This window comes from Haliotis cracherodii, unplaced genomic scaffold (genome assembly GCF_022045235.1).
Source record: "Haliotis cracherodii isolate W230 unplaced genomic scaffold, xgHalCrac1.p SCAF_8, whole genome shotgun sequence".
Classification (NCBI taxonomy): domain Eukaryota; kingdom Metazoa; phylum Mollusca; class Gastropoda; order Lepetellida; family Haliotidae; genus Haliotis; species Haliotis cracherodii.
Genome location: NW_027266341.1, coordinates 38646599 through 38661497, shown reverse-complemented (window position 1 = coordinate 38661497; position 14899 = coordinate 38646599). Strand labels below are relative to the sequence as shown.

The 14899-nt window shown below is 39.9% G+C and overlaps 1 protein-coding gene across 1 annotated transcript; it reads right to left on the bottom strand.

The window, feature by feature from the left end:
• Window positions 1-1399: 1399 nt before the first annotated feature.
• On the bottom strand, window positions 1400-14843 carry LOC139449631 (spartin-like). Its single transcript, XM_071231109.1, has 7 exons — window positions 14738-14843; window positions 12087-12892; window positions 10591-10926; window positions 8488-8682; window positions 7217-7375; window positions 5756-5846; window positions 1400-4212 (listed from the first exon to the last, which is right to left on the bottom strand). The coding sequence occupies exons 2-7, from the start codon at window positions 12883-12885 to the stop codon at window positions 3969-3971; spliced, it is 1824 nt and encodes a 607-aa protein (XP_071087210.1). The 5' UTR covers window positions 12886-12892; window positions 14738-14843; the 3' UTR covers window positions 1400-3968.
• Window positions 14844-14899: the final 56 nt, after the last annotated feature.

Below are 14899 nucleotides of genomic sequence, written 5' to 3'. Positions count from 1 at the left end.
CGTGATATTGCTGGATTATTGCTAAAAGCGGCGTAACTCACTCACTTATGCCTAGTGTGACATTCCACAGCAATGTTACAATTTACTTCAGTACATATTTGACACATCTTTATATACTCGTCTGAATGATCAGCCATTTCATCAATGACAATTAACACCTTATCACCTTGTGTTCATTGAAAAGTTCAGATATGTCAAGTTGAAATGTGGGCCGTCTTGATTTCCTGTACTTGGAAGTAAAAGTATTTCGTCTCGCGGTCACTGACCGACTTAAAGGTAGTTTTGAACAGACAATCCCTTATCTAATGGCAATATCACTGTAGAACATATTTGAGCATATATAGGATCTACCACTCGTGATCTCTCAGTGGAAACATGGAAGTCAAGTACTCAATACATCAACCACTGTTTGACTCCATGATGTACAGGTCGTCATCAAACATCTGAATTATTGCAAAGTGTGGTATCACAATAACAAACATATTGATAATCTGCCACTGAAGAAATTATTGAATGTTTAGAATTGGTGCATCAGTGTTAGAAATTAACAGTATGTACTGATCTGTACATTCTAGATTTTACTCCTGAAGGCACTTTTTTTGACAGCAGTAATATCAATATGTTACCATGGTACATGTGATGGATCAATCTTTATGTAGTACTGGTCACGGTCAATGTTTTGTTTGTTGTTGCACTCGGCAATATTCCAGCTATATGACGGTGGTCTGCAAGTAATCAAGTCTGGACCAGACAATCCAGTGAGTGACAACATGAGCATTGACCACAGTCATTGTGGGCATTCTGGTCAACATGAGTCCAGAATACTGTGCATGTGGGATCTGATTTCAAAGAGGATCTTGTGGTCCCACTGTGTGACCATGTCGATTCAGTTTTCAAGATGTCCCCTCATACCACTCACATTTTCAAATACCATGGGGCATTTTAACGTTGTGCTGTATGGGCAAGTGTGGGTGCACTCTGGAATATTCAAAATTAATGACCCACGTCGGAACATTCCTAGAGAGAACTCTGGATAGATATAATCAGGTATACACTTGGCATTATGAGTAGTAGTTTTGTGTATCAAGGAAAAACAAAAAAGTGGAGCCGTATCTACATCAAAATATACAGAAACTTGTGCCAATTTTGTAGAAGAATGTGTCATATTTTGATGTTTGTTGGACAGCTGTTCATGCTATCAAACTCAACTGTTTAGCCAGACTCATTTTGAAAGTCCCTCACTTATACCTGAACTCCACAATCATCTTGCAGAATCTGTTGGCAGCACAATGTAGTGGAGTGTTTGAGCTTTCATATTAAAACAGACTCCAAGAAGTACATGTCATAAGGCATTTGTTGCCTATGACAAATAAAAAAAGACCATATAGCTGTTAGTTTTATTTTCATTTCAACATAACAAAATGAGATAACATGTAATAAGCATGAAATAGTCAAATCAATTTAACACATATATCAAATGACATTTCAGGAGGAAGTTTCTTTCCATTACCTTACGAGATGAATACAACTTGCAAGGAGATAAAACAGTTATTCATCAAAATAGTTGATTATTACATGTCTTGATGTAATTGAAATACTCCACTTCCTACAGTCACACTTTGATCTAGGTGATGTGACCCACAGAAAGAAAAAATCAAGTGTGTCCATTAGGACAACATACACAGGTTTTGATTGATTACATAATTATTCTATTTGTAGATACTTGTCACATTTTGATGTAACTCAAAATGTACAATCTTTGATCTAATTCATTTTAACTCTAATTGCTCTCCAATTCAGTCTTGCATTTACTGATCCCGGTTGGATCCCGGAGAAGAACTATCGAAAGTATGCCATGCCAGGTTCGGTGACTTCAGGTTGGGTGCTCATGCTCTCACCCACTGGTTTACCTGGTCACTGCTGCCATCATGCAGATTGAATATTTCTGACTGAAGTTCAACAATAGTCACTCACTCACTCACATTTGTTCTACACCTTGGACAAATTCCTTACAAAGACATATCTCAAAATCAACAACTTTTATAAATAGTATATGAACTCAAAGTCAATTTGTCCATTGGTTGCTATACTATGAGGTACAAAGAAGGGATAGAACAATATTGGATATAAAAGTATAGCTGCAAGTACAAAGGGCATGGCTTCACCTTCCCCGTTGTTCTTGCAGTTGTTACTTTTCATCATGATAAAGAACATTCATGAGTCTTTGATCACAGAAAATTACATATCCCGTGACTAGCATATCCATGTATAAAGTGATCAGTTCTTGCGAATGAAACATTTCACCTTTGACTCAAGGCCCATCTCATTTAAATCAGATCTCAGTTCTTGCTATCGCAAAACAAAGATCTGAGGACATCCCATTATGGGTTACATCAGAACAAACTTTCATCCGACCAATCAAAGCGTCGCTTACCAGATCATGAAAGTGACAGTCAGAATGTGTTTTCTAATCATGCAATCTTGAAAACGTTAACACAGTGTATTCCGAACAACAGTTACAGACCGTACGGCCGATTCTGTCAAAATTATAGTCTATCTTTCACTTCCATGGGATAAACATTTGACAGAGGAGACGTTGCAAAGTATGTGGGAAGCACTGTCATACAATCTCAACCATATATTAGGCATTCCAGAATATTCGTTTGTTCAGTTTTCAAAATTTTAATCGAGAACTGTGTCAACATATTTTTCAAGGGTAGTCTGAAATGGAAGTCTCCAGCTTGAAATGAGTGCTGCAAAGCTCGAGAAAGCTGCTTTCTAATTGGCTGATGTCGACTTCTTGTAAGTCATTTCAGTGGTCGGTCAAAGTTCTCGAAAGGTCGTTTTGACGTGTACTGTAATGGAATGTCCTCAGATCTTTGTTTAGCGGCAGCGAGAACTTAGATCTGATTTTAATGAGATTGAAGAAGAATCAACACATAACACAAAAAGATGATTCCCACTTGCGGCAGCGCCCACTATAATAGAACACTAGTACCGCTACCTGAAGTAACAAGTCATGCAAGTCTAGTATGCCTTACCAGTCAACATTGAATTTCAACATTTTAAAATACATTTCAAGATGATAGTCAAGTATTTCACAGTATAATGTCTATATTCTTAGGGTGTTAGAAATGCTTTTAAATATCCTAATAGCTAGCAGTGTCAAAGTAGTCAGTAGCCCAAATGACTAGTACATAAATACCCAGCTGTAATACTCACCTCAACAAAGAGTATTGTTGAAACCCTTTCAAATACAAACACAGTACAGTGGACTCTGTCAAAACCGGCTTTTGTCTAATCTGGCACTGTACGAACTGGCATTATATTTTAGTCTCGGCAGAGTGTACTGATAATGTCATGTCTACAAATTGAAAAAGTTGGAAGAATGATGTTGGATGATAAATAAAATCTCACCCGAGTGTCTTTTGATATCAAATATATCAACACTCGTTGATAAAAGTGGCAAAAATCCTCGGCAAGCCTCAGAATTTTTCCACTTTTATCAACTCGTGTTGATATATTTGATATCAAAGACACTCGGGTGGGATTCTCTATTTAATAATCTCAATAAAGACCGGTCTTTGTCTATACTGGGTTCTGACACAGTCCCAATTGCCAATACCATTGAAAACGCCCCTCCGTAATTTGAAATGAACAATCACTAAAACTGTAAGCCATAAACAAAAGCTTAATTAACTAAGAGTAACCGATCAACAGCAACTGAGTTAACCAATTTCAAACTGAGTGCCCGCTTTACAATGAGATTTATTGTATTGAATAAAGTACATGTACATATGATGACATGAAAAAATGTTGTCTTGTCTCTTATTAGCATTCTCTGCAAAAAATGTACTCTCTCGAAACTGTTATTTCCTTGTGATGCCAGTTTAGCCAGAGTCCTCTGTATTATTGGAACCCTTTCAAACATAAATTACAGTTCCAGTGAACCTGTCACACAACATGTTTCACTGTGGGGGGTTTTCGTGTGAGGGACAGGGATGTTTCTCCCCGTTCAGATCACATCTGTCAGTCTGTTGCTTCTTTGCCCGCTCATCCTGCATGTCGTGTAACACGGCCTTCCCAGCATCCTTTGCTGCACGCTTCGTGATAGCCTTGATGCCGAGGTTGTCTGCGTTGTAGGCTGTCATGGCAACGTTTCCCACAGAATAGAGAGTGTTTTCAGTGAATTTCCCCGCTTCATCGCCATACCTGTAAGTCACAAGAACAAACACAGCTAGCATCATTCAAAATACACTTCACTTCCAACTCAAATACATGGAACAATTACGCAAGGAAACACATCAGGATATTTTTCCCACAGATTAAACACGTCAAGCGTTACTTCTGAGAGTTTCTAGGGCTTCGGTCTGCCCCACACTGAAGCACATGCAGCACATGTGGTGTCTCCTTAGGTAAGTGACTTTGTTCGAAATGTGCCTCTGTTAACCATGCTGTAAACAGGTACCCCGTGGGAAGGAATGGAAATATGACTGTTAACCTTCTAGCACCTGACAAGGCAGCTTGGGTTGTATACTCCCCAGGGAGTTGATAATGAAAATCGACTGCACACTGCTCAAATGACCAGGGTAATAATGTTAGAACTTTGAGCATGCACCGAGTGTATGGAGTACACACATTATTATTAACACTGTTGAATCAAATGATGGCTGCAGCAGTTTGCCAATGCTTGTATACACTACTGTCTCCTGCACTGTAACAGTGATGTGTGTCTAGTTTTAGTCAGCTAATGAAATTATCATAAAGTCGTTAATATCTACCGGAAGTCAAATGATCCTTCTATATGATGCGAATCCCATCATTGCCTGATATTGGATCTGCAGAGCAGGGTAGAGCAGATGGCTGGCCCCAAGTGGTGATACAAGTTGAATGAGAAATATTGCCGTTCACGAGATGTAATCTAAGCACTCATTGGTCTGAGAATTGGGTAGTTTATATATTTTTTAGCAGGTGAGATGAAATGGAGTTCAAGATTATTGCACTCAAAAAGTGATGTCCGGACTAATGCCAGTTTTATAGGGGTAGATACCACATCAGATCTTATGATGGATACCCCACTCAGACACAGTATACTGACGCCAAGTCAACCAGTCCTTGTTTTAGCACCTTAATACCAAGCGCCAGGCAGGGTTACAACAAGTACCATCTTTTAACATCTTTTAGTATGATGTTGCCAGGGATTGACCTTCCACTCTCCAGTAAGATGCTTTATTCACCAGGCTGCACTTTCATGTTGGTTGGTTTGTTGTTTAACGCCACACTCAGCAATATTCCAGCTATATGACGGCAGTCTGTAAATAATCGAGTCTGGACCAGACAATCCAATGATTATTATCATGAGCATCGATCCACGCAATTGGGATCGATGACATGCATCAACCAAGTCAGTGAGCCTGACCACACGATCCCGTTAGTCGCCTTTTACGATAAGCATAGTCACCTTTTACGGCAAACATGGGTTGCTGAAGACCTATTCTACCCCGGAATCTTCACAGGTCTGTCTGGTTTCATGTATTGGCTATAAATAGTGACTACACCACAAGTGTCTGTCTGTGTTCATGGATGTGGTAGGAACGTAGTGTATATGAACCAGTGAATATTGAAGATGTTTGCCCAAACCTCCTGCCTACAGCTGGAACACAGCATGAACTGGTATCGCCACATTCCCCAGAATGAATCTGAAAGCTACAGCATGTTTGTTCAAAAAGAATGGTATCACTGTCAGACTACCTACTTGTGGTTGACGATGCCAACTGTTTCATTTGCCAGACTCTTCGCCAGGGCCTTCGCTGAAGTCTCCAGCCCCATGTAGACGGTCCCAAACCCTGAAACATAATGTCACTGTACACAGAACAGAAATAGTTCACTGAAACATGACGTCGCTGTACACAGAACAGAAATAGTTCACTGAAACATGATGTCGCTGTACACAGAACAGAAATAGTTCACTGAAACATGATGTCGCTGTACACAGAACAGAAATAGTTCACTGAAACATGATGTCACTGTACACAGAACAGAAATAGTTCACTGAAACATGACGTCACTGTACACAGAACAGAAATAGTTCACTGAAACATGATGTCGCTGTACACAGAACAGAAATAGTTCACTGAAACATGACGTCACTGTACACAGAACAGAAATAGTTCACTGAAACATGACGTCACTGTACACAGAACAGAAATAGTTCACTTAAACATTACGTTGCTGTACACAGAAAAGAAAAGGTTCACTGAAACATGATGTCGCTGTACACGGAGCAGATATAGTTCTCTGAAACATAACGTTAATGTGCGCAATACAGATATAATTCACTGAAACATAACACCACTGTACACAGAACAGAAATAATTCACGAAAACACGATGTCGCTGTACACAGAACAGATATAGTTCACTGAAACTTATTTCAGAAGACTTTGAGTTCACAGAAGAAAAATGAAGATACTATTCTCCAACTTCTACAGCCCAACTTGTGTTCGGTTCTACAATCAGAGTCAACTGTAGGTATGGAGCGTACAAACATACTGTTTCTCAACTCATTCAAACAACAATTATTCCATGAGTAAATTGTACAATCTCATTCAATCAGGATTTTACAAAAGTCATACAGCCCCCATGGGGCAGCTATGATGGATACTACCGTATTCGACGTAATAAGCGCCCCGCTCTAATAAGCGCACACGGCGATATTTGCTAATATATTGGCCCGTGAGCAATCCCAATTAGCACCCTTTCCGATTGATCAATGTACACAATACTTATTTATTCGCGTATAATACTCGTGTGTTATATGCACCGTTAATTATGGGCCATTAAATTCTGGAAAAATATATCTCTCGTATATAAACATTTGAGGCGGTCAGCATAAACCACGAAATATATCTTTCAACTCTGTTTTTTTCGACAAAATAATATTCTAATGAGAGCCCCCTATTTATAATTTTGAGAGCACCCTGGGTGCTTATTATGTCGAATACGGTATGTCTACACCTTAGCCTCAGCACCATTGAAAGTGAAGCATTTTCAGGGACCAAATAATTCTTAAAACAGAGACATAACTCAGAATGTTCCACCACTGTTGAACGGGCTCACCTCATGTGTTGGTCTTCCAAGTAAACAACTCAAGATTCGTTCATGTTATTTTTAAATATTAAAGAAAGTTATGAATAGCCTAGAGAAGTATGACTTACCTTTAAGTCCACTAGCTGCCACCTCCAGCACTCCATCAAATTTGGAGTGTCCATCTTTTGAAGGTTTAAACACCTGTGGCAGTATCTTCTCCCCTTGTTTACGGATGTGGGGCGCCACCTGTCTCCCCAGTGCTGCAGTAGCATCAGCTAACTTGCCCACTGAAAAGAAAACATTAGTTGTGATCAATGATCAGTTTCTGGTGCCAACCCCCATCCCCTGAAAACTGAATACCATCAGTTTTTGAGTCTCATTTGCATACCCCTGAATCCCAAACACTACGTAACACAAAACTCAAAAGTATTTCAGAATTCAGTCAACAAAGGCAGAATGTCGATCAGAGACAAAAACCCATAGAACATGTTCCTACGTCATAGAAGGGTACGATTTGAAGTAAATTAACTGAAAACATAAAATATATAAAGGAATTTGTACCATGCACTGATATTTTCTTTAAAATATTGAATCTAAGTACCAAGTATTATATTATTTGTGTCCCACGTACCACACTGCCAAGTTCTGAATATCCTCTAAAAAGATCCCTGAATCCCATGTACCCAAAGCGGGTTGGCAGCCTCATCTATGTGTAGTAATGAGGACACTACCGAAATGAAGTGAGTGTTGTCACTTTGTCTCAGACTTGTTTGTAGTTTGGTGGTCATATGCAACAATGAAGCTCACAGTTGCACATAGTGATCACTTAGACCCCAATTGTAGATGCAAACGGTGGAGTATAGAGTGAGTGAGTGAGTTCTCTTTATGCTGCTTTTAGCAATATTTCAACCATAAGCCTTGTGGAATAACATCACACATAGAAGCCCTGTGCAATACCATCTCACACAAGCCATGTGGAATACCATCTCACACAAGCCATGTGGAATACCGTCACATATAAGCCCTGTGCAATACCATCACATATAAGCCTTGTGGAATACAATTATACACAAGTCTTGTGGAATACCATCACACATAAGCATGGTGGAATACCATCACATATATAAGCCTTGTGGAATACCATCACACATAAGCCTTGTGGAATACCATCACACATGAGCATGGTGGAATAGTATCACACACAAGCCTTATGGAATACCATCACACATGAGCCTTGTGGAATACCATCACACATAAGCCTTGTGGAATACCATCACATGTAAGCCTTGTGAAATATGACCACATACCAGCCTTGTGAAATAAGATCATATATATACCTGAACCTTAACCAGCTCTTAACACACACATGTCTGTACAGACCTACAATGCAGACACATACCTACGAAGGAGCTGACTTTGACTGCCACATCTGTGGCCTGTCTTGCATATTTGGCTCCCTTCTGTACTTTAGGGTCGATGGGGCGTGGTCTGTCTTCTGGCCGTAGTTGCTGCTGTAGTTTGCCGGACCCGTACCTGATCAGCTGCCCGGCCTTCTGTGCCCCCTTGCCCACGCCCCACGTGATCCAGTCAGCCGCTAACAGCAGACAAGGAAATATTACCTCGAGTCTCTATCACTTCAACTTCTTGTTTGTTGATATTATGCCGCAGTCAGCAATATCTAGCTATATCATGGCTGCCAGAGTCTGGCCAAGCAAACAAGTGATTGATATTACAGAGCTCCAGATAAGCTTTTGATGTTGTGGGTATTTTACCCATGCATTTTAAAATCATTGGGTATCAGTAATTCTATCTGGGTATTCAAATTTCTGTTACCCACTAGTTTTTACACATGTGGGTATTTAAGTTCGAGAGCTTTATAGGACTCGAAAATACCACGATACTTCCACAAGAAAGTGTGATGGCAAATGATCATGATGTAACTGTCATCGTGGAGTTTGGCAAGGTTGATGGATTGCCCGGTTATAATTTCAAAATAAGTTGCTGATTTGCTAATCATCTACGCAGGGTTACTTCACAATATTTTGATGATACGCACAAGTTTTATTTTTGTAGCGTATCTGTAATGTTCGTTGCGTATTTGATACGCTTGGATTTTATTTTACTGCGTTTATTTCTGCATTTCAGATGCGTATTTTACACAGATACGCAGCTTATCTGGAGCTCTGTATTATTAGTTACGCTGTCTTTAGCTGCTGTATACGGTGTCATATTAGGTTAGCAGAAACATATTTGGCGAGGCTTGTCATCATGTCAAAATGAAAACTTGACACTTACATCACTGCTGATGTCAAAGGGAGACCACTCTTCAAACCTTAGAAGCCAAACCTTGTTGAAAATTTTATTTATTATCTTTGTCAATAAAGTCACGAATGTGATCTAAAAGACAGATTATTGTCCTTGCACATTACAATTAATGATAGTAAAACACAAAACAGCGTCAAATAACAAATTTCTGTACCTATATATAGTGAAATATGTAAGGTGTGTGTTGGAAAATCCAAAATGGCTGTTACTGACGGAATATGGTCTCATATCAGGTCAGTATCAACCATCTTGGATTTTTACTGACGGTATACAGGCTCATGTGGGGTCAGAAGTTCTGCTCTCTCATCGGTCAATATCACTTTGAGGCATAATAATATTATATACAATGTGTATAAGTCACTGACTATGAGACATCTTTAATGCCAATCAGTAATATTCCAACTACATCGCAGCAGCTTGTAAATAATTGAAACTCGACCAGGCAGAGGTTGATAGCATGAGCAATTATTCCTGCTGTCAGGATACGATGACATACGATCAGCAGTTCTAACCGAAGCTTCGTAGTTAGCTCTGATAATATCAATACAAAGTGTCAACGCCAGAGATTAACCATTCTGGATTATCTGCTGAAACAGATTCCACTAGGCATGAAAGGCAAAATGGAATTGAAAATGCTATGTACAGATCACTGTATACCATTGATAACACCAGGCCTTCACACAAAGGGTAAGCATGTTCTGCTCTACTGCTAGCACCTGCCACTCCCACAATTTGCATACAAAAGAAAGTGTTTGTTACCTGGGGTAAATATGGGGTTCTCCCAGAATCCCCACTCATTGTGCCGATCTAAAGCCAAGGACTAACCATCATCCCGAGGCAAGGGAGTAAACTGACTGTCAAGTCCAATTTCCACCCTTGCCGAACTAGGCTGGAATGTCTGGCCTCATGTAGCGCCACCAGTGAGCACCTTGATTAAAAACATGACAAGATTTGGAAAATATCGGCACGTCAGTTTACGAACCGGATGTCGATTTTGATTGGACTATGCATAGACTCGTTAGTCCAGCCAAAAACTAGTGCCATAATTTCAGCCAAATTCGGCAAGGGTGGAACTTGTTAAACCCCCTTGTCTTGGGAAGATGAGGACTAACTGGTGAGTGCCCTGGTTCAGCAACAATATCCGAAAAGTGACAAAATGCACACGTCAACTTCTCACCTACAAGAATTCCCTTTGAGATTTTCCCGGAGGTCGTGTCTGACTGCATACCCTCCCTGTGACCTTCACCTTCGCCAGACTGAGGAGCTCCCTCCCTCTGCTCGACTGGTGCACTCGGAACCTGCTCCATTGGTGCGCTTGGGAGCTGTGGGTAGGTGACAGGCGCTAGTTCCACACGGGATATGTCAGGGTAGGCTGGTGCTGGCTCTGAAGGAATTCCCTCTGGGGAAATGACAACTTGGTCCTCCATCACTGTCAATGATCGTAGAAGGTGTTCAAACTTCTGTCTCTCCTCAGCATCCATTGTGTCTGGCAACATCAACCCCACTGCAGCTCCTGAAGAGTGAATGTTTAAAGAGTAAGTAAATATTATCATGTCTCCGATACATAAATTATCTTCTACAATGAATAGTTGTACCAACAACCCAGCACATTTTTTCGAGGATAATAAGATCAAATTTATGGATATTTTCTAAATAATCATAATAACACCATCTTTCTGAGGCAAGGGAGTTAACTGACTGTAAAGTTTCCACCCTTGACGAACTCGGCTGGAATTTATGGGCCCGATTGTAGCACCACCAGCGGCTATTATCAACCAATCAGATCCCATCTCTCAAATCATTTCCATTTGCTTCAAACAAAATGGCAGCACCCAGTCTAGACGATCTGATTAATAATCAAGATCTATATTGAAACAAAGAGGGTCTTATCTTGCGAAGTGCATCAAATTATTTAAGCCTCTTGATTAAAAACATAAAAAGAATCGGAAAATATCTGTTGTCACCCAGTTGACGGTACACATGCTCTGCAAATCCTGTAGTCGACCGAAATTTGAAATGATGGTCATCAACCAAATGTTGATTTTGTTACGCGATTTTGATTTGACAATGCATAGACTCGTTAGTCCTGCCAAAATATAACTCAATAATTCCAGCCTCAAAAGCTTTATAGTCAGTTAACTACCTAGCCTAGGGAAGATGTAATAACACGGTGCTAATTTTAAGCTGGATTTGATTTTACTGTAGACATAATATCAGGGTTAGAAACTAACAGTTTTTGTCCACTAGTCCTTATAATGATAACATATAGCAAAACCCTTAAAATAGGCCAATTTTTACTAGTCCTTAGGATACCTTTACTACTGAGCAGTTTGGTAAGGACTTTAGGACTAGTGCCAATTTCTAACGCTGAATATAATGGCAAAATTAGCCATAATGTCATATTATTAGAACATCTTTTATAAAAGTAGTGGACAGAATCCAAGAGTAAATACAATCATAAAGCAAAGTAAGGATTCTTTCCCTTTCAGTCCAAAAATAGACTGATACACCTGATAAATTATTGCCATGGCAACATTGAATAATCAATACATATTCACTGAGGTTAGTCTGAGGTACAAATCGCATCCTAGAAGTCCCCTTGATTTTCATGCTTAATTTTGAACACTGGTCCTGATGACCAAACTAACTGTATGAAGAATCAGACCGACACACCTGGGACATCAGACGATGTGTCGGGGAACATGTAGGCCCCATACGTGGTCCTCAGTGACGGCGATGTCCCTGGAATCAGTGGATACACCCAGTCATTCACCTGCATAAACGTCGGTGGCCTCTGGGTACTTCCGCTCTGGTCATCCCTGAACTTAAACACCGACAAGGAACTGGGGTACGATGGAGCGCTCACGTAACCTTGAGGTGTTATGAAAAATATCTGCACGCCATCAGCAATCTCAAATGTTCTGACTGCATCTGCATGTTGTGTAAGATCCCCATTCTGTCTCTCATCATTCATGATACTGTCCCCCAAACTCATCATCATGGCATCCCCAGGGGCCATCACGGGACTGGACACACCGGCGGACATCACCTCGTTGTATGAAGGGGGAGAGTCCTGCCTGGCTCGTTCCTCCACATCCGGATAGGCCCGAGCAGCAGCTTCTTCACTCTCTATGGACTGTATTCTGTACTCAATTTGAAGTTTGGTTTTTGTCATTTTTTGCTGCATTAGTTTGGCTGAATTTTTATCATCAGCTGTAAAATTAAGGTTTTCACAATCCATAGCCATTGCTTGGTCAATGAGTTGCAGCGCCTGTAGATACTCCTCCTTGGCATCCAAGTCTCTCCCTCCCTCATCCAGGGACAGGGCATCATCAACATGCTGGTGAGCTTTACTAAAAAGCTTCTTGAAATGAGAAAATGTACTTCTCTCGGCTGAAGTTAAGTTGGGTGGAGGTGGCCGAGGGGGGAGTGGCCTTGCTCCTTGTTCTCTTGGGACTGGGGCACATGCCATGTTGAATCTGAAAATTCAAAGAAAAGTAAAATGCTATGCACATCAAAATAACAATACAAGGCAAGATATTACTTTGACATTCTATAATGCCTACAGCATAAACATGACTGTTTATTCTTGATGACAGGACTATGTTTAAGTGTGAAGTGTCAGCTGGTTAAAGCACAAGTTGTTATGTCCGGTACCAGAGTTACCCATTTGTGATGTTCACTGTTTGCCAGTAAAGACATGCCAACATTTTGGGAACATCCATTTCAAGTGATTGCATAACTGTAAAACTGCTTGTATATTTCTTTCAAACAGTTTTCTAATCCTACACTTGATCCAATATTGGCTTATTAATTTAGGGATGGGTATTTGAGGTTAACAGTGTATCACCATATGCACACAACTGTATTGTGATACGTATCAGGATCTATTGTATAAATCTAAATTTTGGATTTCAGAAGTAATTTGAAACACCAGTGTATGAATTGAAGTTCATAAATGGAACAAAACAAGATGCTGGTACAACATAATGTTTACTCATTCAATAAATATGCTCCAGGTGCATGCTATAACATTAAACATCAATGCGATCATACAAATCACTATTTGAAATCACCCGATATACCAAGCATGAAAAAACTATATTGTGATACGTATCGTGGAAAGAATTAACCTTAACTGACCCATCAAAGAAGTTAACTGACCTATATACCGATATTACTGCACACCCTTAATCATTATGGAAGTCAATATAATTGCGTAAATTTGGAAAAACCAAACATGGGTGTCATCGCTGCTGTCAGTTTCCTGTCGTAGCAAACTATTGACACGATAGTTCACATCTCATTTGGGGTTTGGATGTCTTCAGAAAATTAAAGTTTTCTGTGTGTCACCAGCAGCCTTGAAGGTATTCAATTCTCACCTGTCAGCCTTGCATATCATACTGACAATGCCTAATTAAGATCCACAACAGCAGTTGTTTAGCTACATACTGTGTAGTCTATGCAAAGCGCTTTGTTTTGTGCAAGTGTTTTGCAAATTTCTTTGTTTTAAACAGTTTTCACCTGTTAGGATTTTCCCGGGTCCGGCTTCTACCCACAATGCCTGTTTTATCTTAATTCTCATATCGGACTGACAAGACCTGGATTTCCGATTTCCAATTTCCAATTTCCAGTCATCCCTAGCAGCATGGTATAAATTGTTGGCTGCTTTTTTCTTTCAGCACATTCTATTCCTATGTCCAGGTTGGTTGTAGGCTATGTACAATTTACAGTCATTACGGGCTAGTGACGATTCGGGGTAGAATAGGTCTTCAGCAACCCATGCTTGCTGTAAAAGGTGACTATGCTTGTCGTAAGAGGCGACGAACAAGATTATGTGGTCAGGCTCGCTGACTTGGTTGATGCATGTCATCTGTCCCAATTGCGTGGATCGATGCTCATGATGTCTATCACTGGATTGTCTGGTCCAGACTCGATTATTTACAGATCACTGGAAGATTGCTGAGTGCAGTGTTAAACAAACAAACAAACAAAATGTAGCACTTTAACAATTTTTCATTTAAAGGAGTCGTAAAATAAGAATGCTTTCATAATTACACAATCTTGATATCACAATTTGACAGAATTTCATGAACAGAAGGAATTTGAAAAGAAAAGTAACTGATATTTCGAACAGTATTTCACTTGACCGTAAAGATGTGTTATGGCACTTTACACTGCCTCTGGCTCTGATTTTCATCAATCACAGAGTTCGATTTAGGCATAGTTTTTTACAAGTTATCAGGTAACATTAAAATATATTTTTATGACATTCATGCAAACTGACAAGTACCCTTCTTTACTTTCAAATCTACCCGTGTTACCTTTGGACTGAATCCTCAGATGTTCTATATCATCCGATGTAAGTTCTGACTAACTATCACAAAATTGTTGCACAAAACATATGACGCCCTGTCAACAACACGGAAGTGATTACCCTCGTCCGATTTATATCGGAATGGTATAACAACTCATTAACTACTTTT